The sequence below is a fragment of the Gambusia affinis genome, linkage group LG16, assembly GCF_019740435.1.
Source record: "Gambusia affinis linkage group LG16, SWU_Gaff_1.0, whole genome shotgun sequence".
NCBI classification, from domain to species: Eukaryota; Metazoa; Chordata; class Actinopteri; order Cyprinodontiformes; family Poeciliidae; genus Gambusia; species Gambusia affinis.
Window position 1 is genome coordinate 14,496,090 of NC_057883.1, and position 23,666 is coordinate 14,519,755.

The following is a 23,666-nucleotide window of genomic DNA, read 5'->3' on the forward strand; positions in this document are numbered from 1 at the left end:
AAACACAGCCAAACGTAGAATTTTAAAAACAATTTAATGAAATGTTTCAATTTTCACATTTCCAGTGAAAGATAGCAGGACCTCGGTCATTAAAAACAGTTTTGATATGTTGACAAATGATGAAAATTTCAAGCTTTTTTTGCTTTCTTATACAAAGATTATATTACAGGCATTAATATATTTATATTATGAGGGCAATGAGGCCCCTGAAATTGACACAATGTACAAGGATTTCTAAAACGAGAAGAGAAAAATAACATGTCTAAGAACTAACTCATTTTCTTCACAAATATAAGACACACAATCTTGGTCCGAACACCTCCAGTGACTAAGCCACTAAAAGAGGAGTAAAACATCCCTTCAAAACACATTATTCTACAAGCTACAATCTTTAGATCCACATAGCTGGTTTTTCCTTCGAGAGACTTTGGGGAAAAACAAAAACCACAGTTGCGATCCAGGCCTATACGTTCATACATTCTTCAAAAAGACAACCAAATAAAAAGCACAACATTTCTGCGAGACCCCCTGATGTTTGGATTCCTCATATTCTGCTGTAGGAATGAACAAACAAAAGGAGGTGAGATCTTGGAGAAAGACAGTAAGGCATAGTAGTGCAACAGATGGGGATAGTGTTGCAGCCTGGGTGGAGCTCTCAGAAAGTGTGAGTGTACAGTGTGAGTGCTGGAGGGTGGAGGGGAAAGATGGGTGGGGGTTGGACACCTGGCTGCCATGACAACCATGAGCATGCAGGTTGTGAGTGCTGCTGGCCTGGCTGTTGCTAAGAGGTCTGGTGAGAGTTCAGCTCTGGCACGCCACCTAAACCCAAACTCAACCCCCTCCTAAGCAGCCGGGGCCTCAGGAGGACACATGGAGACAGAGAGGATCATGGGAAAGAGCAGGAGTTGGTTACACTCTATTCTGAGATGAAGATGGAGCAAGACGCTAAGAAAAAAAAAAAAGAATCCTAAATCCATCTGTTGTTTTTGTGAGAGGCACAAAACATGGATGTGTAGAGATGATGGAGGAGAAGGATCAATTATACCAAAGAGATGATCAGACAATGTTCAACATGGTGGAAAAAGAAGCCTTAAATTTAGAGAAGCACCAAGAAATGAGCTTTTCCAGCAGTTTCCAGCTGAAGCAGCCCATCAAAATTAACCTTACTTTCTAGTGGGCCATATCCAGCAACACCACACTTTGGTGTGGATGCTGTTACTGAACAAAGAAGACTCAAAGTTTGCCATTTTCAGTCTCGATAAGTGCTTTAGTAATGAAGTCATAGGAGGCACAGGCATAAGGGACTTTCCACTATATTAAGCAGAGAGAGAGAGTGCAAACCTTTCAGCAGATAACAGGAAGGCTAAATGGAAAATAGAAACATTGCTTGTTTTATCCTTTTGAGCTTTCAGCCACTGTCTGTCATGGATGTGGTGACTTGGAAAGTATTTGCAGCAGGGCATTAAGATTTTGTGTATATTAAAATGACATTATTTTCCCTCCCAGTGAAGCCAGTCCTAAGTAGCATTATCCCAGTGCTATCAGAATATCTCACGGTGAAGAATAAACAGAGTCCCCCCCTGCATATGTTTACAGCTTTAATTTTGAAGCTAAAAAGGAAGAAGTTCTTCAGCTGCTGTGTTAAAAGAGTTGCCTAATAAAGATGTCAGGGTGACCAATAACATTTGGTTAAACCAGCTGTGAAGAAACCAGGTACTAGGTAGAAATATGTGGCAGATAGACAGACTGAATATAATGGATTTAAGAGGAATGATGGAACTAGTAGTTAGCTGCTAGCAAAGCTAAAGCTAGAATTTACTTTGAATCATCTCATTGATGATAAATAAAGGGCAAATTAACTGTTTTCATTGAGTCTAAACATTATTAATAAACGACTGCTCAAACCTGAACCGGATTATTCCATAGCAAAGAGCGACTATTTAAAACACGGTTTGAAATGAATGAAAATGAGAAAACCATGATTTTTAGCTTTTCCTTCCAAAAGATTTGTAAAACATAATCCAATTCTCAAGAGACAGATGTATATCATCTCATTTTATAAGCTGACTGCATTGTTAAATCTGACTTAAGGATCTACATTCTCTTGAAATATGCATGGAGTCTGTTGTTTTAGGAATGCTAGTTGTACCAACTGTGCTAATTGCTAATTTAAGTCAGAAAAGCCAGTTTTAAATGTCAACGCAATCAATTGGCCTTTCTAAAAAAAAAGCAAAAAAAAAAAAAAGCAAAAAAAAAAACTTCAAACCTGTTTTACAGCAACCAGTCAAAGTCGGGAGAATAGAAAAAAATACTTTGAAGGCTATTGTATCATAGATCATGAAGGAAAATCTGGATGTGTTAAAATCAGCCACAAAGCTCATGTTGGTGCATCTCTAGATCTATCGGCATTTCTTATTACACAGGTATTATGAGAAGCTTCATAAAAGAGACTCGAGTACATGAAAACCCTAAACTGTCACATACATCACACATATATACACCCACACACACACCAGTGCATGGAGTAAAGTTTCACCTGAGGGTCTGGCGTTTTTTTCCTCTAAACAGCACAGGATTCATATTACAACAACAAGATGATTAATCAATTCATTCAATTTAGCAAATGCAGAAAAAAAAACATACAAAGGAAAGCAACTTGAATCCCAAACAAACTCAACAATAGGGGAACATTCAATGCTAGTGATGAGCGAGTGCAAAACACACTGGTAGGTAGGGAATGTTGGAATGTCAGTGTCATCAGGGCAAACTGATGGCGGAGGAAAGAGACAGGAGGAAACTTATCCAATTACCGGACATAAGCCTAGGTTAATGACATCATACAACGATTATAAACGTGGTCTTTTCTCATTCCAGCAGAGTTGCATAAATCAAACGGTGACAAAATCTATTGGAATCTATTTAATGTGGAAAATGAGAATGGTAAAAAAAACAAAAAACAAATTTCATTTCAAGTTAGAAGGATGCCATCGATTGTACGATGGGGTGAAAAAAAAAAAGAAGCAAACAGAAAAAATTAAATAAAACAACTCGGACACTACAGAGACTATGTGCCCAGGTGTGGTAGTGCATGGCAAATTTATCCACCTGGAAAAGTTTCCAAAAATGCAATCAGTCTTCCACAAACATTGAATGAACTGGTGCTACAGAGGAGGACATGAGCTTGAGACCTCACCTGATGTGGAATCACTGGTGTAGGAAGGCAGTGGCGGGTGCAAAAAGAGGTAAAAGACAAATATCTATAAGGACACCAATCTCCTGTGCAAGTTTAGCACAAACTGTCATTCAGTGCTTTACATAAAGTGTTGAATTATCTGACAATGAAACAGCTTGAAGCAGTCTCCCATTTCCTTACTATAGTAAGAACATCAGTTTTTCTAGCGCTTTCGGAGAGCTCTAGAGTCTTAGAATAAAAGTCACACTTGGATCACAGATTGCATTAAGACTCTTAAGTCTTCCTATGATGAACATGGTTTAGTCTCGTGCCTGTCTCAATTAAGCCAGTAAAGCAAACTGAAATGTAGAGACAAAAATCATCGATAGCCACTTAAATTAAAAATGACACCACGCTCAAATTAATGTTTATACGACACAACATAAAAAAAACCCAACAAAAATATAACAATCTTGCAGTCCCGACAGGGTGTTTGAGGTTCTTCCACAGCAGATTCAAGGCTTCACACTTGAGGATGGGGGACAGGTTGAAGAGCTTAGTTTGAAGATTTGCTAATAGCGCTCGCTGATCTGCGGAGTTTTCCCGAAACTCTCTGTTTGGTGGAACGAGGCAGGGGGGGAGACACCTGCTCGGCCGAGTCCGCTGTCGGATTTCCACCTTCAGGGCTCACGCTGCCAGTGAGGGATCCTAGCAGAGAGATGGATGAAGAGTTTGCAGAGAGAGAAGTTTAGCAGCTTCACACAAACTGTCTGTACGATGCTCATCCCAGCATGCTGTCATGCATCTGACTCTTCATTAAAGAGAATTCATAGGATTTTCACCAACATTCACAAAGCTACAACCAAAGCTGCAAAAAGAAAAATAAACACTGGTTAGGATTCGAATGATTTCAACTCAAGTTAATTGGAATTAGACAGCCCATTATACAAGTTACATGCTTCTTTTTCCACATGCTGCTGAAAAGCAAAGCTTGCTAAAAGAGAAGCCCATGTCCCCTTCTTGCCCCCCTTGGCTTGCTTATATAATGCAAAAAGAAAGGCCACCTTTCCAGCTTAAAGGAAAGCATCCAGTTCACAGCGTGACGGCAAAATGCTCTGAATGAAAACAAAATTACACATTACACTCTTGTTGTGAATATTGGAGCTTTCCCATTGTAGCACCTTGCAATTTTTCGGGAAAAAAAAAAGAAGTTTCCATCAGTGATTCTGGGACGACTAACGGTAATAATGCCGCTGAGGACAATCAAGTATTGTGAACATCGACTTCCTCGCTGTGCCCCCGACCAAATCTGAACTAAGGGGGGGCCTCCCCCCTCCACCCGTTTAAACAACTTTTCTGCTTTGTTGAGATGGCATCTGCTTGCCTATTTTCTTTCCTATCCTTTTATTTCTTGCCATTTTTCCGAGGCATCTCAAGTTGCAGCGGCTAAAAGGAATGGCAGATGGCAGGAATAACAGACACAGGCAGCACAGTGGACACCAGCAGCATCCAGCGCTGCAGGTCGCTGGGAGAGGAGGCCGGGCTTAGGATGGAGCGCTGGGTGTGAGCATTGTGCAGGGCTACAGGAGGGGAGGTGAAACTGCCTTCTGAAAATTCGGCATTTATATGTAAAAGAGGGACAAGCTTGGCTGAAGCTGTGTGCCGGGGAAGTTTTGCATTCCTATAATCTTCACTGGAAGGTGTTCATTCCAGCAGTGAATAAAAAAACTCAAACACATCTACGGTAAACACATCTGGCCAAATAAAAGGAAGCTGTTGAAGGTAGAACACGCTCAACAAGTACTGGTTACTGGTACCAACGTTTTAAAAAGTTATGGTTGAAAGCTGCTGAAGTTTTCCAACACATCCAAGGCTTTAAATCCTTTATTTAGATGGAAGGGAAAATGCTGGACTGATCAGTTTTCTTTTTCTTTATGAAGGATAAAGTAATGCAGCCCTGATCCACTCCCCATTTGATGCTGTGCACTGCCAGTCAGCTGAATGAAAGAAAATGACTACATTATTTTCTTTTAACTCTTTCACAGAGTGTGAAAGAGTTAAAATGTAAAAATAAACATATATACAGTATTTTCAAGCACCCAAACTGGTGTTTTCTGTTAGTTTGAAAAAAAAAGAAAAAGATAATATTCTTTCAGCCAGCTGACTGGCAGTAACAAATGGGGAAAAGGCAGTGCTGTTTGTCTTCCTATGGCTCCATGTTTCTGGAGAAAACTCTGATCACTCCAGGAATTTTTGTGGTGTCTCTGACTTTAACATGTGAAACTGATGTCAAATTTGAACAGCTTTAAAACTTCACATTCTTAAACCCTCAATCTACTAGTAACCGGCCCGTTAACAGTATATTAGCAGCAGAAGGATTACCTGATGCTTTTCTCTCGTGAATAAAACAATTCACTACATACAAGCAATACCTTTTTGGGTAAATATCACTAAGTAATGGTATTTTTACTCCAGGCTGAACTGTAAGGATCTTATACCAGTTATGCCTACAGTGGCATTAGTCTCAGATTTATATTTACACCAAACAGTATTATAGCAAAATATCCCAAATCAAGAGGAATTTTGTTATCAGAATGTATTTATTTCTTTGTTTTGAACCCACACATTTAGCCCCCCGTCCCCTCCCATGCTTGCAGTCTCGTTTGTTTTAGAAGGAAAGAGGAAAGATCGAAAAAAGGGCAAAAAGATAAAAAAGGGACCCTTTAACTGGCCCTGCACTCCCATTGGTCCCCAGTGCAGCAGTTCAAACAAGGCTTTAGATGACAAAGACGTCTTCCAGTGCGGCAGGTGTTAGTCTCAGAGTATGCCCCAGGCAAACAGGCACACTCCAACAGGAGGAAATGAGGAGGGGGTTAAAAAAAAGGGAAAGAAAGAAAAGAGAAACGTGTTTGCAGGGGGAAGAGATAAAGGCGCACCACATGCAGAAGCAAGGGCCAGAAGTGTAGCTTTATTGTTCATGCTGCTACTTAGTCAGGTGCTAATTGTCGCCACCGTACATCGCTCTCAATTACCAGCTTGGCCTAAACAGTAGGCCACCCCCCAAATAAACAGCCCGGCTTCTCTTTCTTTTCCCATTCTGAAGCGCATTCAGTAAATAAAGCTTGGTTAGTACTGAATTTAAAAAGAAGAGCGGCTTGAGTAAAAACAGTCAGGGTGAGTGAAGAGTAGGTAAAGCAGCCGGACCAAAACAAGCTTCCAGTCAGACTTTGGCTTACCTTCACCACATCTAGCATTTGGACCTTTAAGATATTTTTGTTAATCTAAAAAGGAAAAACAAAGTACATATTCATTTGTGAGGGAAAAAAAAAAAAAGTGGAAACACCAGAAAAACAGAACGCAACACATTGCTGCTGAAAAAACAAATATTTGAATGATTCACGAGAGTTCGATGGATGGAGCTTCAGGCAGCATGTGTGGTGTTGTGGTTAGTTGTAACTCAGAGCTTTAAAGAAAGAGGGGGTTAACCAGTTATGGATAATGAGTTAATAGACAAGTGGCTTTTCTCTGAAGGTACCGTCATGTTTGATGGTGCCCAATAACAAAGATTTGAAAAAAAAAAACAGAAATTTTTTTTGAAAGCCAGTGCACAAACGGTGTGCAGTTCACATGGAAACAACAGACTTAGAAACATTTACCGCCAATGTTAAGAGTAGAAAAGCAATTTGGGTGAAAGAGCAAAAGATGCTGGGGCACCTCAAAGGGTCACGGCAGCTTTTATGTAGTTTCATCCAGAGAGAACCTTTATTTCTCCCCTTCAGTTAATCATTTTAAGAAGTACGGCAAATGACCACAAAAAAAAAAAAACAACAAAAAAAAAAACACTAAAGAGTGAAGTAAAGCAGTGGAAAGTGTAAAACACTGATGGAGAGTTTGTGGGATAGATGGACCGGTTCATGCAGGAAACCATGATGTTGCACAGAAGCTGCATGGTGAGAGTGAAGTCACATTGAGGATAACAGCAGCTGCAATAAAGTAAAGGATAAATGTGGGCTCAGGTATACAGAAATATTCATTCCACTTTAACTTTTTGGTCATTTTTCCACATTACAACCACTCCTAAATTTTATTAAAATTTTAACCAATTGGGACAATTATTAATTGTGCATATTTAAGTTTGACCTTTATAGAGGCAAGAAGACAAAAATATTTAAAGTCTGGTATACATACAACATAAAGCAATGAAGTGAAAGAAGGTGACATGGTCAAGTGAAACCATTATTAAATGCATGATGAAAAAGTCATCACTGCACTTCACCTTAAACACACCATTCCTACAGTGAAACATGGCAGGTCAGGGAAGCTGTAAGGGGCAAAACACAGAGCAATCCTCAAATAAAGCCTGTTACAGGCTGTTTACTTTAAAGCACAAAAAATTATCCTAATCGTACAGCCAGAGATAAAACGACTGAGCCACGTTCATACAGTCAACATTCAAACTTAATTCTAATTGAGAACCCTCATCAAGGCCTAAAAACTCATTCACAGATTCTTTCCATCCAATCTGACCGGCAATCAAAAAATAAAAAACTGGGAAAAACTTAGGTCTTTACATCTGGTAGAGACCAATCCCAGAAGGCTTGCAGCTCTAAGTGCACAAATCGTTGGTTCTACAAAGTACCGACTAAGGGGTGCCGAGTACACATTCACAAAAAAAAATCTGAATGCTGTGTATTCTTAATCTTCCACTTCACAAATATATTTGGGTTGGTCAATGACAAAAAACCTCCCCTATAAAATAACATGAAGTTTTTGGTTGTAATGTGGCAACATGTAAAAAAGCTCAAATGGTATGAATACTTTTGCACTGGACTGTATGTTATGTTTGTAATGTTCAAATCAGCATGCAGGACCTGCACTTGGAATCAAAGTGCATCAACAGAATGCTCTTTTTCTGGATGCATCAACAGAAACGAAACACAGCCTCTAGGGATCTGATGATGTCAGGATCAAACGACTGAATGGGGGATGTCAATGGGCTGAACGCCATGCCAAATATGAAGGAAACAGGCAGTCTTACAGTCCAGCTTGGCCCAGGGGTACTCCATGTCCCAAACCATCCCCGGCCAACGCCTGCACGCTGTCATGGAGGATGGATGACATGTTAGTGGCAGCAATGGCAGCCGTAGCAGGATGGACAGACAAGCAGATGGGGAGGAAAAAGTTGCATATAAACACAGCCCTGCACGAATGAAAGAAACTGGAGAACACTGTACAGGAAAGTGAGATGGAGAGCGGTCAGCCAGCTAGCACAGTTAAATGAAATAATATACAAAGTTATAAGCCTTGCATGGTGTTGAGGGTTCTCAGAACTGAGTAGTCAGCATTTTAGGTGGGTAATTAATGAGCAATTTTAAGCCAAGTTTTTACCTTGGGTGTAAAATCTATACAAATTTGACTGGCAACAGTTGAATGTTTCCAAAATGATCCTCCAAGGGGTCCTCCTTATTCTTTTTTGTCAAACGTAAATATAAAATGAATGCTCATTTATTAAGAGAAAAAGCTATCAGAAACAACTTGTCCACATGTGAAACGAAAGAATTAATCCCCCCGGCCGCATTAAATTATCAATAAATTTCTTTGTCTGGTCTGATTACCGTCTGACTTGAAGAATCACCAAATCACTTGAGTCAGCAAAATAAATCTGAAAAAGAAACATATTATGGTCCAATTAAAAGAAATTCAAGAACAAATGAGAAAGTCCTCGACAGTCCGAAAGTTTGGGCTCCTGTGAATAAAAGAGTGAGTCGCTTTCCAAAAATGGAGAAAACATGGAAGAGACGTGAAATTAACCAGATAAAGCTGGAATATCAAAAATGCTCCAAGAGGGTGTAAATGCTAAGAGGTCACTGAAGTACTCAAAACAACATCTGCAGTGCTTAATAGGCAGAAACAGAATCTCTGTGATTTCCAAGGCCAAAGCCATTTCTGATCAAAATGAATAAAAAACTCCATTACGTCATTTCCAAAAATCAACTCGATGATTTGTAAGCCTTTGAGAAAAATTGTGAGACAAAAGTGGAACTTTTAGGAAGGTGTGCATCCCAATACATTTAATGGCATTTCAAAAAAAGAGAATAATCTACACAGTTAAAAATGGTGGTGGTAACGTGATATGACTGGGTCTGGTTTGCTGTGTCAGGACGTGGGTGACACGTTACCCTGAACAGGTGGGCAAAACACAAAGGCATGCCACACTTTTCAAATTGTATCTGTAATTTGAAAACCAGGTGTCTTTTTCTACTTCACAAATATGCAGCACTTTGTCCCTGTTTATCAAAAAACAAATAAATCTGATTAAATATTTTGTACTTTGAAAGTTTGTGATTTTAATGGAAAAATGAACATCTGTTTTGTGATTTCATTTTTTATTATTGTGTTATAAAGTAAGATTTTATACTGGATTTCTAAAATATGTGAATCTAAAACTTGATATGAATACTGACTTTTTTACCAATCCTTTCAAAATATGTAAATATACAAATTTTAACACTGCAGAGAAATGTGTTTTCCTTTGATGTGTGGGTATTTTTTCTTGCTGCTGGAGGAGATTTAACACCTCTGCAGGAAGGAGCGGCCGACGATATGGAAATGTGACTGACAACTTGCCTGCCTGAATGTCACACCTGCTCCTTTCTAAAGTCCAACACACCGGTGGAAACACTGGAAAATAGACTGCAGTTAATTTTCACTTGTCCACACTCACAGTAAACACACTGCATGCACGCCAAAGCACCATTAATACTTATAAGCCCTGACATATGTGAAAATGACAAGGCATCTGTGGTGTGGTATTGTGAAGTGCTTTCCTTGTCAAAACAGAATGTGTGTCGGGATCCAATAGAGTAGAAAAGTGCAATCTTGTATTGATTTCAGGGCTGCTGCAGATCGATCAGAGCTGCTACAAGAAGGAAGAACAAGATAAGACACGTTTTCCATTCTATTCATCATGGACTGATAAGAGGGCTGTGCTGACATCCGCGAGCTGCTGTTTGTCGGGAAGATCTTTTAAGTGTTAGTGACTGAGCTCATGAGGAAACACACACACACAGACATAAACACAAACACCCACTCTGCAACTGGCATTTAAGAGGCTGCTTATATTCATGGGGGAAGTAATTGCATGGAAAGATGCAGTTTGAACAAAAAAAAAAAAAGGGACGAACAAAGTAGCGTGAGTGGGGCTTGAGGAAGTGGAGAAAGCAGTGTGTTTGAAGTCAGTCGGAGCGCATGAAGAGCCAGGGCTTGTCGTTTGATATTCATCAGTGAGCGTAGGTGTTGAAGAAGAGTGGAGGGGAGGGAGAAGGGGGCAAACAGGTGTGTTGTGAAGGAGGGGAGATTAATGTAGCAAGGGAGCTAAGAAAACAAACAAAGAAAGAAGAGGGGAAAAAAGGAGACAAATGATGCAGCAATGAGATGAACCGAGGGGGAGTTTTGCTTATTTCTCACCTGTTCCGCTCGCAGAATAGGATGGGGAGGGAGAGAAGACCTGCGAAGCAAAGTCTTCAAAGGTCATGACCTCTCTGTGGTTCTGAACAATGGCCTCCAAGTAGAGCGCTCGCTCCTCGTAGCTGGCGGCGACTCGTTAAAGGAGCAAACAGTATGTGTGGAAAAAAAAAAAAAAAAAGCAACTGGTATATGCTTCAATTTAATTAAAAAAAAAAAATGTACATGAAACAACTCCTGAAGTCAATAAATGCATAATTTCCTGTGTGGAGAAGAAAAAAAATAAATGTAAGATACGCTCAATATACTGCAAATATTTTGTCCACACAAAAACAACGTCAATGCAACAATGTATTAGTGTCAAGAGTTCCCCCTTTACATGCAATTATTACATAGCTATTTTTATAAAATCTCACAGCAGGAAACTCTCAAACCACATACAGATGACTCCGACAATACTAAAGGTCATAGGTATTGTTGGATGAGCAGGAAAAAGACAAAAGTGTCTATGCACATACATGTATACTTCATCTTCACATGTACTCTACACATGTTCTGAGCCTCGAGATCAACTGGAAAGTCGAGACACAGAATGGCCTGTGATCCCAAATTCTTCAACTTCTAAGTTGTTAATGTCTTAGTAACAATGTTTTAGGCAAAAAGGAAATTACTTTCCTAAAGTCACATTTCTGTGATTCTCTTGCATCTGGAAAAAAAAAAATCTGATGGCTGATCTGAGAATCCCGTCAGCTCGTTACCTCCTGTGTTGGCCAAAAATAATCCATTCTGTAAAATTAAAATTTGCTTTGATATTTTTTCCATCGGAATCTTTCATCGCAGATGAGAAAATAAAAAGTATCTAAATCTTTCATTTAGATGCTGTAAAACGATAATCCGAGAATCTACAACACTCTACAGAAGTTTTATGGCTTTAATCAGTGTGCTATTGAAAACACTCTCCATCCATTGTAACTCAGTCAAAAATAGTTTATAGTTAACATTTATGTTGTGCTAGGTTTTAGATTTGCTCTTGCTCATTAGTTATACTGGGTTTCTGTGCTTTAGCTGGTCAATTAATAAAAGGTAGACAATGATCCATTATCACAAGATTTTACAGTATTTGTTCCCATGACAACTACTCACCATTCCTTTCGTCTATGAAAGGTTGCCTCTCCAGAGACAGAGTTTATTGATAAGTTATTATTTAATCTTGATAATCGGTGAGAGGGGCTGAATTATTGTTCTTAAAGTCATTTAAACTGACTGATAGTTGCTTCATAAAACATCATGATGGTGTGATTTAGCTGAGCTGGACCAGGCAGCCCCATCATCATCATTGCAGCCAGAAGCAGAAATGGAACAATCAGCCATGCCACATAGCCCCAAATGAGAATGCAGTCTCCAAAATAATCATAAAAAAGAATACATCAATGCTGGCGTGATGCTGAAAAGCTCTCCTCTACCTACTCTCGTCCCTCTCCTCTCTCTAATAGAACCCCTGCTGCAGGCAGCATGTCTAGGACCACCCTCCCCGATGTGCTGCCTGCCACTTCTCCGTGCCATCAGGGGGAAAATTGGAGCCATTTGAAATTCAGAGTGACAAGCAGCGACTGAGGCCTGGGCAGCCAGCATGCAGGATGGATGGCTGGATTTGGAATGGAGGAAACTCCAATAAATAAATAGATAAATAAGCCTCCAAAATGGCTTCTGGGTGAGGGTGGAAAAACATTCTGATAGCTATTATCATATCATTATCATAGATATATCCTGCTAAGTCTGTTGTGGAATGGAAGGAAGTCTGGGATAAAATATGGTGAAGGGAACCATTGGGGTAAAAAGGGCTATTTGATGCCATGATGACAGTAAGTACCCTGAGATTTAACAATGTGTGGGTGAGCGAATATCCGAGAATGGGTCGGACTACTCTCTGTGACCATGTTTTCTTCTCAAACAATGCCTGACAAATTGCTTGACTAACGCATGAACTCCCAAGCAGACAAAGCCGCAGTTATTGAACGCTGATGCCCTCCTCCCCCATCTCATTATGACTGCCTGGGTAGAGTGAAACTAGGCTGAAGTGGACGCCAAGGATGAACCAGGCTAAGCTGAGATAGGCTGGACTGGGCCGAGGGGCTGTGGTCTGGGTTAGATAGATAGGACTAGACAGTCACTGGGCAGGAAGCCTGTGGTGGGCACATGCCGCCACAGCAGGGGCCAAGGCAGCCATGACCAATGGCTTTGAGGGGAACCATGGCGAAGTAGAGATGATGGGCACCTGTGCAGAGACACACCAGCGGGTACGACAGCCAAGCTGTTCAGGGTAACGGATAAAAACTGGACAGAGGGCAGAGTAAGACAAAGGATGAGGTAGGAAAGCATGTTCCTGAAAAATAATCTCCTTCAAAAAATACATCGTACCTTGCAAGCACATTTATCTATATATATGGATATTATCAGACACCAACTTTGAATAATTTTCTCACTTCATAGTGGAAAGACAAATTTTCAGAACTAAAATTAACCCCTTTACTCTGATATTCCTAAATAGAGTTTAACTGTTTAAATCAGGGTTAGATTACAAAACAATATTCCAAGATTTGAACATCTTAAGGAAGGGCATGCCATCTATTGCCTCAAGACCCAAAGAGTATTGCACAATTGAAAACCTACCAACACATATCTGTCCACCTAAATGGATGCCGTTTTTCAGAATCAGCTAAAAACCTGTGATGACTCCGAACGAGTTGCAGAGATCCATGACTCAATGTAATGACAGGACAGCTATTCGTTATGTGCTCTATAAATCTGGCTTTTATGTAAAATTGAACAGAAGAAAGCCATTGTCTGTAGAATGCTAAAAGAAATTTGTTCTGCAATTTATATCCAATGGCATTAAACAAAGAAGGTCAGAGCTGATGGGAAAATCCATTCTTGTGGATGAAAACAATAAGTTGCAAAAGACTTGTCAGTGTCTACATTTGCAAACGTGAAAGATAAACGCCCCAAAAGATATGCAGATGTAATTACAGTGGAAAGTGGTTCATCAAAGTATTTACTGAAGAGGACTAAATACAAATCAATGCCACTCTTCAAAATGTAGCTAAAGTAAGCATTTCTTTCTTTCCACTTTACAGTTATGCACTTGTTTGTGTTGGTCTATCACCTAAAATCTCAATTTCACTCCAGTAGATGGTTGAGGTATGAATACTATAGCAAATCTAAGAAGCAAAACTCAAATGCCTGTATAGAGACAGGTTTTTAACACGGTTTGGCCCACAGAAAAGTGTCAGAAAAATATAAAATTTAAACATTAAGACACCATAAAAATAAAAGCTTCTATTTTACACTTTAAAACGGAAGAAGAAGACGGAGTAGAAATACTCAAAAGTATGTATTGGCTATATAAAAGCTCTAAAAGCTGCCAAATAATATGGTGTGACTAATTGATTGTTCCTCACAGTAGAGCAGCATGACTTTAAGCACGTAAAAGCACTTCCTAATGTGCTCTTTATCCGTCTTCCAGACATGCACCGTCACTGTTTTCTGTCACTTGCCGGAAACTGTGCTGGACAAAGAGTGGGCATCCCAGGCCCTGCTGCTATGGTAACACGGGTCACAGCTCTGTGTGGTGGGTCATGTCCAGACTTTAGTGGATGATGGACAGAAATAAAATAAGCTTGTAAAAAAAATAACAAAATGTACCTAGAGAGGGGACAAGTGGAGAGGGGAAAAAATACAGAAATAAGGAAGGGTCTTGAAGAAACGACATTCAGGGAAGCCGATAAATGAAAAACAAGAAGGGATGGGGACAGAGAGAGAGCCTCAGCACAGCGTGGGTCAACAGAGCCATATGGCGGTCCATTATCAGAGATGCAGATGACTGTGGGCCTGTTATTGAGATTCCTAAAGCAAATATTGACTCCAGCTGGAGCAGGCGCTCTCTGACTCTGACACACGCCTCTCCTCCACTACTTCCTTCCGCTGCCCTCTTTGTAAGTTGGACAAATGGATTACAGTGAGTAAGAGACAGAAAGTAAAAACTTAAAATAACAACAAAAAAAATGAACAAAATAAATAGATGCAGAAGGGAGGTGAAAGACAGGTGAGAAAAACAGGGAATGATTCAAAGTATTGTTAGCCTGGGTAAAAGCACAAGGAATTGTCATGCTCAATCAAGTTAATGTTCAATGATATGTGTTGGCAAAAAATAAATACCTGCAAAGAAATTTGATCTGATGTACATCAAGTAGTAATCATGCCTTCTCTCTCCCACTCTTTTTTTTTCTTTTCTTGTCCCTAATTACTAATCCATGGGCACAGCTTGTTCCACTGCAAATGCACAGCTGCTGCCATCTCCTCATAGTAACCGAATCAGGGGACACATCCAGAGCAGTGACACAAAGGCTATGTCCAAGCTATGGATACCAAGCCCGCTGATTCTGACCTACTTTTGCTGAAGAAGCATGAATTCAAACATGGGTGGTGAGAGCAAACATGCAGGGAAGGTAAATAGCAACAAACAGGAAATTATCCTTCAGGATAAATTTATCATCCTTTAGGAAAAATAAATGTTGCCAATGAAATCCCCCACTAAGATTCAAACACATTTGGGTAAAAGACAAGTGGGAAACCAAAAGGAAAAATTCAAACAGGTCTACATTTTCACAGATGGACTGCAACTCAAGTCATCCATGACATAACCGTTATTTACAGCTGGACTGGGTGGAAGACTGTTGCACCACTTTGGGAATTTCCAAAGAACCCCTACGTTCCAAGTGGCTGCATGTCTATTAGGGGGAGGAGAGGGAAAACAATGCAATACCTATGGAGTGTGGCGAGCACAAGGACAGTAACGAGATGGCGGGAAAACAAAAATCTTCCAGGTGTGAGGAGTTGTAAAACAAGCTGGGTTAGGACATCGCTTCCTAGAAATGGGGTGGCTTTGTAAGTGGATCTGGCATTGGGGTGAAAGAGATAGCAATAAAAAGAGTAGCATGCAAATTAATCTCTGGTTAATATCAGTCTCATAACACTTCTATTAAAGGGCTGTAACCTTCTTAGCTTAAGGTAGGTATGAAAGCTAAAAAATATAGACTGATCAAATTTGGAATAAATTCTTCCGTGAGGAAGAAAATCTTGTAATCAGTATTCTACACTAATCAGAAACACTTAAAATACATGTAAAAATGAAAATAGGGCTACACAATAGTAGGAAAACACAATTTTGTATATGGTTGTTGAATACTATGTTGATATGCATATCATATGCCAAGATTTTCATCACTGGTTGCCTTATTGTCATCACTTAAAGTTTACTACATGATTTCTGAAAAAAGAGCTATGAAATATTGCTTCCATAGATCTTCTCCAACTGAAATATTGCACAAACTGATATTGCCACCAATGCACCATGCAGCTCTACAAGAAACCTATTCTGTATTTGTGAATAGAAACACCATAAAGTCATAGTTTTATCAAAACTGCTAAATTGTCATCTCTAGAAATGCATATAATGTTACACCTCTAACATCTACACATTTAGGATAATGCACATACTCAAAAAAAGTCATTTTTGAAACCATCTCCTTCTAGACATTACTTTTGTTCTCTACGTTTAGCAGAAATGTCATTCTCACTACTCGTACCTGTGTAGGCATATGTGAATGTGTGTCCAGGACAATGTATGTGTACATACATATGCATTGCGGGGTGTGTGCACATTTCGTTTACATATGCATGCGTGCTGTCCAGATGGCAGGGAGGTAGCTCTGGGGGAATGGTGGGGGTCAAACGTCTTTGTGGATCAAAGCCAAGGTCAGGGCAGCTGCAGTGGCCCATGTTCAAGGTGAATAGAGGCCTCAGATGGCTCTTCATTAGAAGACTGCCCCATCCCTGCTGGATCCCAGCAGCCAGTCTCTACCCTCCTGGATGAGCTAGATTTTCTCACCTTTTTCCCTCTGCTTCTACAGAGACCTGGTATGAAAGTACTCAACTACTGAGATTCATTTAGTACTGTAAATAACTGAGCATAGGTAGAAAAATACAGATACTCAAACACAGTGTGGGTGTGTCAACAGACACAACACAGACATGCAAAAACATCAAAACCCTCCATTTATAAGAGCAGTTGAAAGAAAATGAGCCCAGATTGACCTCTGAACTGGTGTCTCTCTGGAGAGAAGCATCCTGACAATCAGACCAGCCTGACTCTTTGTGCTCCCCAGTTTCCCTGCTGACAAAAGTCCTCACACCATCACTGGCCTCTGACACACACACTCAACACATCTAAAACAAATTGAGTCTTCATGCACATATGCACAGCCAGCAGGAATGATTATGCATTATGGCCTCTAAACATAGTCCTGTATGTGTGTATGCTGAAAGCCAAAACATGTTTGCTTAAACACCACATTTTATACACACTGAACCGATGAGGTTCTTAGTAAGAAAATGACCAGGAACCCATCGGATCACTGCTACAAAGCTAATTTGAAAAAGTCTAAAGGTATATACAGATGCAGAACAATTCTTTATCTCTGTAAATAAAAGTGAAATTATCTTTGTTCTTGTTTCCACACAGTAATATATGAGGGGGGAAAACAGTATGGTTTGAACCTTTATCCACCACCTGCTGCTTAGACCAATCAGCTTTAAAGGCCTACCTCCAAAGGTTTCTCTAATGTCACTGCATAACTCAACCAAAGCCCAAGGACTGAAAGATTTTATTGAATTTCCTCCAATGAAAACATGGAGAAATATAGAAAGAAGCTATGAGAAGTAGGGCATAAAAATCCAGATGAGATTAAGGAGTAGTGGGGTCTTTAGAGCCTCTAGAATGATATTTAACTAAGTAAGCTCTGACTTCATCCAACAGAAGTCAGATGATGGGTATGGGGAAAGTGACTGCTTCCTCTTTTTTTGTCTATATGCTTTAATCATGCTGAATTTTAAATAGAGCACTCCCTAAAGTTAGAAATATTTAGCTTAATTAGAACATTTTTATATTAGAAGAAGGTGGACAAATGGAGGTCTGACAAGGGTTGAAAGTAATAAAGGCTTCTGATCAATTCTGGGTTTATGACATTGTTTCAGGAAACAACTCTAGGTTGGTCCATTTTTTGAAAATGATCCTCTTCAAAGAAATACATTTGGAAAATTTCTCTCTGAATGAACTCTACTCCAACAATGACAGTCCAAAAAACCCCCCCAAAAAACCTTAAAATCCCACAGCAACCAAGCAAACAGGCACATGTCTATTTCTTCCTAAAACTCTGACTCATGCATGTGGACAAAGCCGTGCCGATGGCCTTCCGGCCTCCACACCAGCAACCAAGGTTAATGCTGTTTGTCAAAGCGCTTCTAGGGAAAGGGGCTCTTGTTGTGAAGAGGGACAGTTGAGAGATGAGGTGGAGGATTCCTCTGTGTGCTCGACCCCCTCCTCTGTCAGTACCCACATCTGCCCATTAACCTGGGCCAATCAGCTTGACCTTGGTAAGGAGAGGGCCTCAGGAGTAGCTCACAGTGCCATCGACTCCAAGTGGTCATGTAATTGGCCTGTTAAGAGGTACAGATTTGATGGTAATGGTGGCAGGGTGCTTGGTTACTTTGGGGTGCGAGTACAAACTGACTAAAAAGCAGATGTTTTCCTTTCTTAATAGGCATTTCATCTCTCCTCCCTATGAGAAACAAAAACTCAGAACCATGTTTAATTGCAGTCATGTTGTCAGTGTCAGTTTTCTGTCACACCAAGCATTTTGTATGGAAGCGAAAAGTTAAAATCTTGGTCTCACCAGAATATAGCACTTCCTCTGCATGTTTGCTGCATCCACTGCATAGTTTGTGGCAAACCACAAACAGATTTGTGGTTTTATTTATCACTACTGCTCTATACATGGCAGACTTGTACAGTGCACAAATGCTCATCCTGTCAACAAATTCTCTACTTCACAGTTATGTACTATGTGTTGGTCTGTTTCATAAATTTCCAAGAAGATACCTGTAAGTTTTTTATATTAAAATGTGAAAGAGTTGCAGTGGTAACAATTACATGCAAAGCACTGTATGCACCAATATTTAAGTAAAAAAATGGATAAAGAGGAAACTAAGTTATTGGGAGAAAACTATTAGCTAAACCATAAAAAGAAGGGATTTCACTGAAAGGGGGAAGAGGGTGGAGACTTATAGGAGGGAGGGGTACGATGGAAAAGAGGAAGGAAAGAAAAAGAGATAAAGCCGAGCAGGTGTTGATTGGAGAGAGGCCGAGCACTGAGTGCCAGCGGTACCTGTTGTCACAGCGAGGGCTGAGGTGTGAAGCTCGTCTCAGCAGAGGCCCTCGGAGGTGTGAGGTGATTATGGGCAAGAAGACAGAGAAATTTAGATGGAGAGACACAGGGAGAAAGATAGACACGGGCAGAGCGTGAATGTGGCAATAAAGCTGGCTGCAGGAATAATGGCAGAGTGGGAAGGAAAAACAGATTGAGACGGATAAAGTGAGAGCATGTATGACAGAAACCAGCAAGTAGGGTGATTGTACAGTGCATGTGTGTGTCCCATTTTATATAGCAGCTACTCAGCTCTTGGTGTCTCATTAAACAGCTTTTTTGGGCATAGACAGCTTTAGCAGCAGTACAGAATATGTCTGAATGTGTCAGAAATGCATTATGATGAATGGAGGTGTCTGCGTGTCCATTTACAGGGTGAGCGTGGACTTTGATGACAGCGGATTCTCCTGAGGACTAGCTGCTTTCAGAAAGTTGTAACAAGTAGTCTAATTAGTGGGCCCAGGATAACTGGAGCTGCAGGAGCACCAAAGGAGTCAGGTCAAACAGTAATCTCAGGTTAATGACACCTCCTGAGGGGTCGGTTTCCCACTGTAAGAGCTTTCTACGCTCCAACCTCCATACCTCTTTGCAGTTCATCTGGCATTCAGACAGCAAGACGAGGAGTTATGGTCGTGACATCACTCTCAACCAGTGACATCATCACTGCCCATCAGTGATTTCACACAGGCTGGCCTAAGCTGAAGATCAAACCTGCTGTCTAGAAACCGGCCTGACCGGATAATTTACGGGCTGCAACGAAAAAAGTAGTCACCCATTTTCTGAAGTCTCTGGCAGTTTACCGTTTCTCTGGGGGACAGTAAAAATTGATTTTTTGCCAAACAACAAATCACAGTTGTAGCACCAACACAGAGGTCAGTTGTGTTACCTGATTGTTGGGAATAAAGCTTAAAGTAATAAGCCACCGTTTTTCACCAGAGACTTTGGATAGCCATAAGAATCATGGTGACCTAATGTGGCCTTGCCCAACACAGCAACTGTCAAAGCCTACTGGTCTTATGTATTTAGATGAATCAAGTCTGTAACCAATCTCCTTTTCAAAGGATTCTGGCGTCCATTGATGAGTCCTAATACAGCAGGCTCAGATGTGAAACACAAAGGGTCGACATGATTAATCAAACACAGACCCATTATGGCCAGACAGTCACACCAGCCTCCACGGTATGTTAACAGAAAGTCATAATAAGATGAGCTACAAAAAGGCTGATAGGGATGAAGATTAACAGATACAGCTCTACGAGTGGGTGGGTGACGGTTGTCTCTGAAGGTCTCCTTTGTCAGAGACGATCACCAGAGTGACATGAACACCGGAGCCCAATGGAAACATTATTAGGTTGGGACAAAGGTGGGCACGATATGAGCTATCTGGGGTGAATGTGAGTAATTTTTTCCTTCAGTTCCTGACATTTGGTTTGTTTGGAGTCGTGTCAGAACAACAGCATCTATCTGATCTCAATTTGAACTTTTAATAAAAAGTCGCTGATGAAACACAGGGCATGTTGAACCCAGGTAATGATTGAAATTCAACTGAATGCTCACAAGGAGGTTCACAACATATTTTTTGATTAAATTTATAGAACAACAATCATTATCAGGTTACAAAAAACTCTTAACATTAGGACTCTTGCTTAAAAGCACACACACAAATCAAACTCCCCTGTTGTTCTTCAATATAACATACAGAAAATAGGTCAGACACTTAAATTACAAGAGTACAGCGTAAACTCTAGGTCATGCCAAATGACTCTGATTTTAACCATACGATAACATTACTCAGACAAGCACTGATGAAATATTAAAAACAAAATGAGCAGAAGCTTCTGCAATTTTAATGATGCTTGTGGCATGTGCAACAGAACAACAGTGATGCATTAATGCCGAACATCTCTGCTGACATAAAATCTCCTGTCCCTCCCGTCTATGGAAGGTTTATTGTGCCAATTAGGCTGTCTGGCCTTATGCAAAATGACAAGCATTTAGTAGGAATGATAATGATCAGCGCTATGCTGCACATGATCACATCTGTGGTAAATGTAAGTGCTAAGAGGATTTAGTTCCTGGAGGGTTAGAGAGATTTCATAAGATTTTAAGAATCTTATATTTGTGGAATAATTATTGTAGAGAAACAAAAATATTTTACTGCACATTTTATATGTGCATCTTTAGAAATTTTAATATTAAAAGTGAATTTATTTATGTAATTGAATTCAAACAGACATAAAAAGGCCAAACAATCAGATAAAGAAGGGTGGTTCTGTTCTGGGGACTGTGGAATAACTGCTTTATAACAACAGAGTGTCTTCTGTCAGAGGCTTGTCAGAACCACTGTAATACAGACTGTTACAGGAGGTCCTTTCTGCTTACAGCTATCAGCAACATTTTGAAGAACCTTGAATAATATGAGCTACAACAAGACTTAATTTGCCTGTGGGGTTATTATTTTTGTAATTGGATCTATACATTTTATTTTTTAAATAAAATTTTTGAAATCAATTCACTTTTGCATGATATTCTAATTGAGATGCACCTGTCTTGTGCACATAGATGCATTTTGTAGACATTGTCTTGTGATGAGAAAGGACTGGAACTAAGGCAGGAGCAGGACCAAGCCTTCTCATTGTCTGTATATTAATGGATAAGAAGGACGGTGAGGGGAGATGTATATGTGTATGCACACAGAAAGAAACTCGCACAGAAAACCTTGGGCAAAGAAGAAAATAGACTTCTGTGTTGGCAACAGCTTTTCCCTAATCCTCACCCTTGGGCTATATTGTGCAGTCAAGCAGGCTATTACATGGCAACAATTAGGGGGGCTGCAGCCCAACACCTGGTCGTCCCCTATTCTGGCCCTTCAGTGGCAGCTGACTGTACAGTCTCACAGCCAGGTGGCCCTCCTTCAATGACATTAGCTAGTCACTCCAGGGTTAATCAGGAGCCAGCCATCATCCAGTGGGCAAGCATGAAGGCCCATTCAGACTGAAGGCTTTTATAGTGAAAATGGATGATGGAGACAATGTCTGTTATAAAAACTTCTTCAACTGAAGATCTCTGACAGAGATCCCACATAATCGAAATGGACTTGGGGGAGGGGGATAGGGCCCGTGGCCCCTTTGGATTCACGGCATACGTTTGCTGCACTGTCTTGATTGGGTGAAGCATAGCTTACAACATGTCAACTGTGCATCCTGCAGCTTATAAAGGACCTTTTCATGGGTGGACAAAAACAGATGGAGGAGAGGGAAGTACTATACATACAGGCAGACGGGCGATGATGTGGGGGGAGGGACACTGGATTTTTGTCAGCCGCCTGATACAAAAACAAGTGTGCGTAGCTAGAGCAGCTCCAGATATTACAGCTTTTAAAAAGGGGAAAAAAAAAAATTCCAAAGCCCCCTGGCTTGGAGATCTGAGGATAAATAACAATCATTAGAATAACAAAAAGCTATAGATTTGTACCCAAATGAGCTAGCATCTCATCAATAGTAATTAGAAGCTATACATAACTAATGAAGATGTGCACACTACATTAAACAAAACTATTGAGTCGTTCTGTTATCTAAAATTAAACCATTCAAAAAAGAGGAAAACTAAACCTCATATTGCATTTCAAACCACTTAGAAAGATAGGCCAATGCAATAAGAGGGTAAAAAAGGCTAAAAGACACAAGTTAGAAAAGTCTAATTTTACAGTAATGACACAAAAAAAAAAAAAAAATGCTCACGAATTATACCGTAAACTTGTCTTTGACACCAAACAACTCTAGAACAATTCAATGGCTTGACAATCTGTGACCGAATGTCATATGTACATATGGCCACTTCCTACGTCAAATTTGTATCCATGTAATAATGCTACACTCAATTTGTAATTAAAGTCATCACGGAACTGGGAATGACATCACAACAGAGTGGGGAGCATTCTTGTTACAAGCCAGAAAATATTGAGATTTTCCATTTGTTTTGGTGCTAACTATTGCTAGCAATACAGGTCAACAATATATTTTCTCGTTTTTTTTGGCATCCAAACACAAAAGGAACATGTTTAAAAGTACATACCTTATAACAATGTGTGTGCTAATCATTTCACAAAAAAAATTGTCAAAAGTGCAGATAAATGATTAAAATTAAGTTTTCCTACACACTAAGGTGAAATTACTATACTATATACTATTGTATTAGTCTCATGTCTGGTTTTTATTACTGATCTCGATTTGGAACAATTTACTAAATAAATATGAAACATGATTACCCCTGAACAAACAAAATACCCAAGTGACCGCCTGCTTGAAGCTGTTATATAATTTTGCAAAACTACATTTCTGCATAGAAGACTACAGATAGGTTACAGAAACAGACCCTGAAATGTCCCGCTGGTTGGTATGAATCAACCAAAACCAAAGATGCAATATGACGAAGGAACACAATGACCAGTACGCCATCAAACTCAGCATTATTACAGCCTGTTGCAGAGGAGGGACGTCAGAAGATTCAGCTAGCATCTCTCAATGCTTGTCTTTCAGCCACAGCCACCACTTGACAATAAAAGACAGACTATCAGAATTAACACATCAAAGGCTGCTTTCTGTAAGAAGAGGCAAACAATGCACAGCGATGCACACTTAAATGTTTTGTTTTTGTTATTGCTTTGTTTGCGGCGCTTGTCTATCAATACAAAAAATTCCATTTAGTGC

The 23,666-nt window shown here is 40.0% G+C and overlaps 1 protein-coding gene across 6 annotated transcripts in view; it reads right to left on the reverse strand.

The window, feature by feature from the left end:
• Positions 1-15: 15 nt before the first annotated feature.
• The window catches only part of ralgapa2 (Ral GTPase activating protein catalytic subunit alpha 2), a 107,071-nt gene continuing 83,420 nt past the window's right edge, over positions 16-23,666 (reverse strand). For 4 of the 6 annotated variants that reach the window (XM_044143350.1, XM_044143354.1, XM_044143349.1 and 1 more), the window contains 2 exons: positions 10,640-10,761; positions 16-3,880 (listed from right to left, as the gene is read on the reverse strand). In XM_044143350.1, the coding sequence (XP_043999285.1) occupies positions 3,729-3,880; positions 10,640-10,761 (274 nt within the window). In that variant the 3' untranslated portion in view covers positions 16-3,728. Of the gene's footprint in view, positions 3,881-6,408; positions 6,454-8,210; positions 8,271-10,639; positions 10,762-23,666 lie in introns of all 6 variants that reach the window. The other 2 variants (XM_044143352.1, XM_044143353.1) reach the window with 2 other exon arrangements.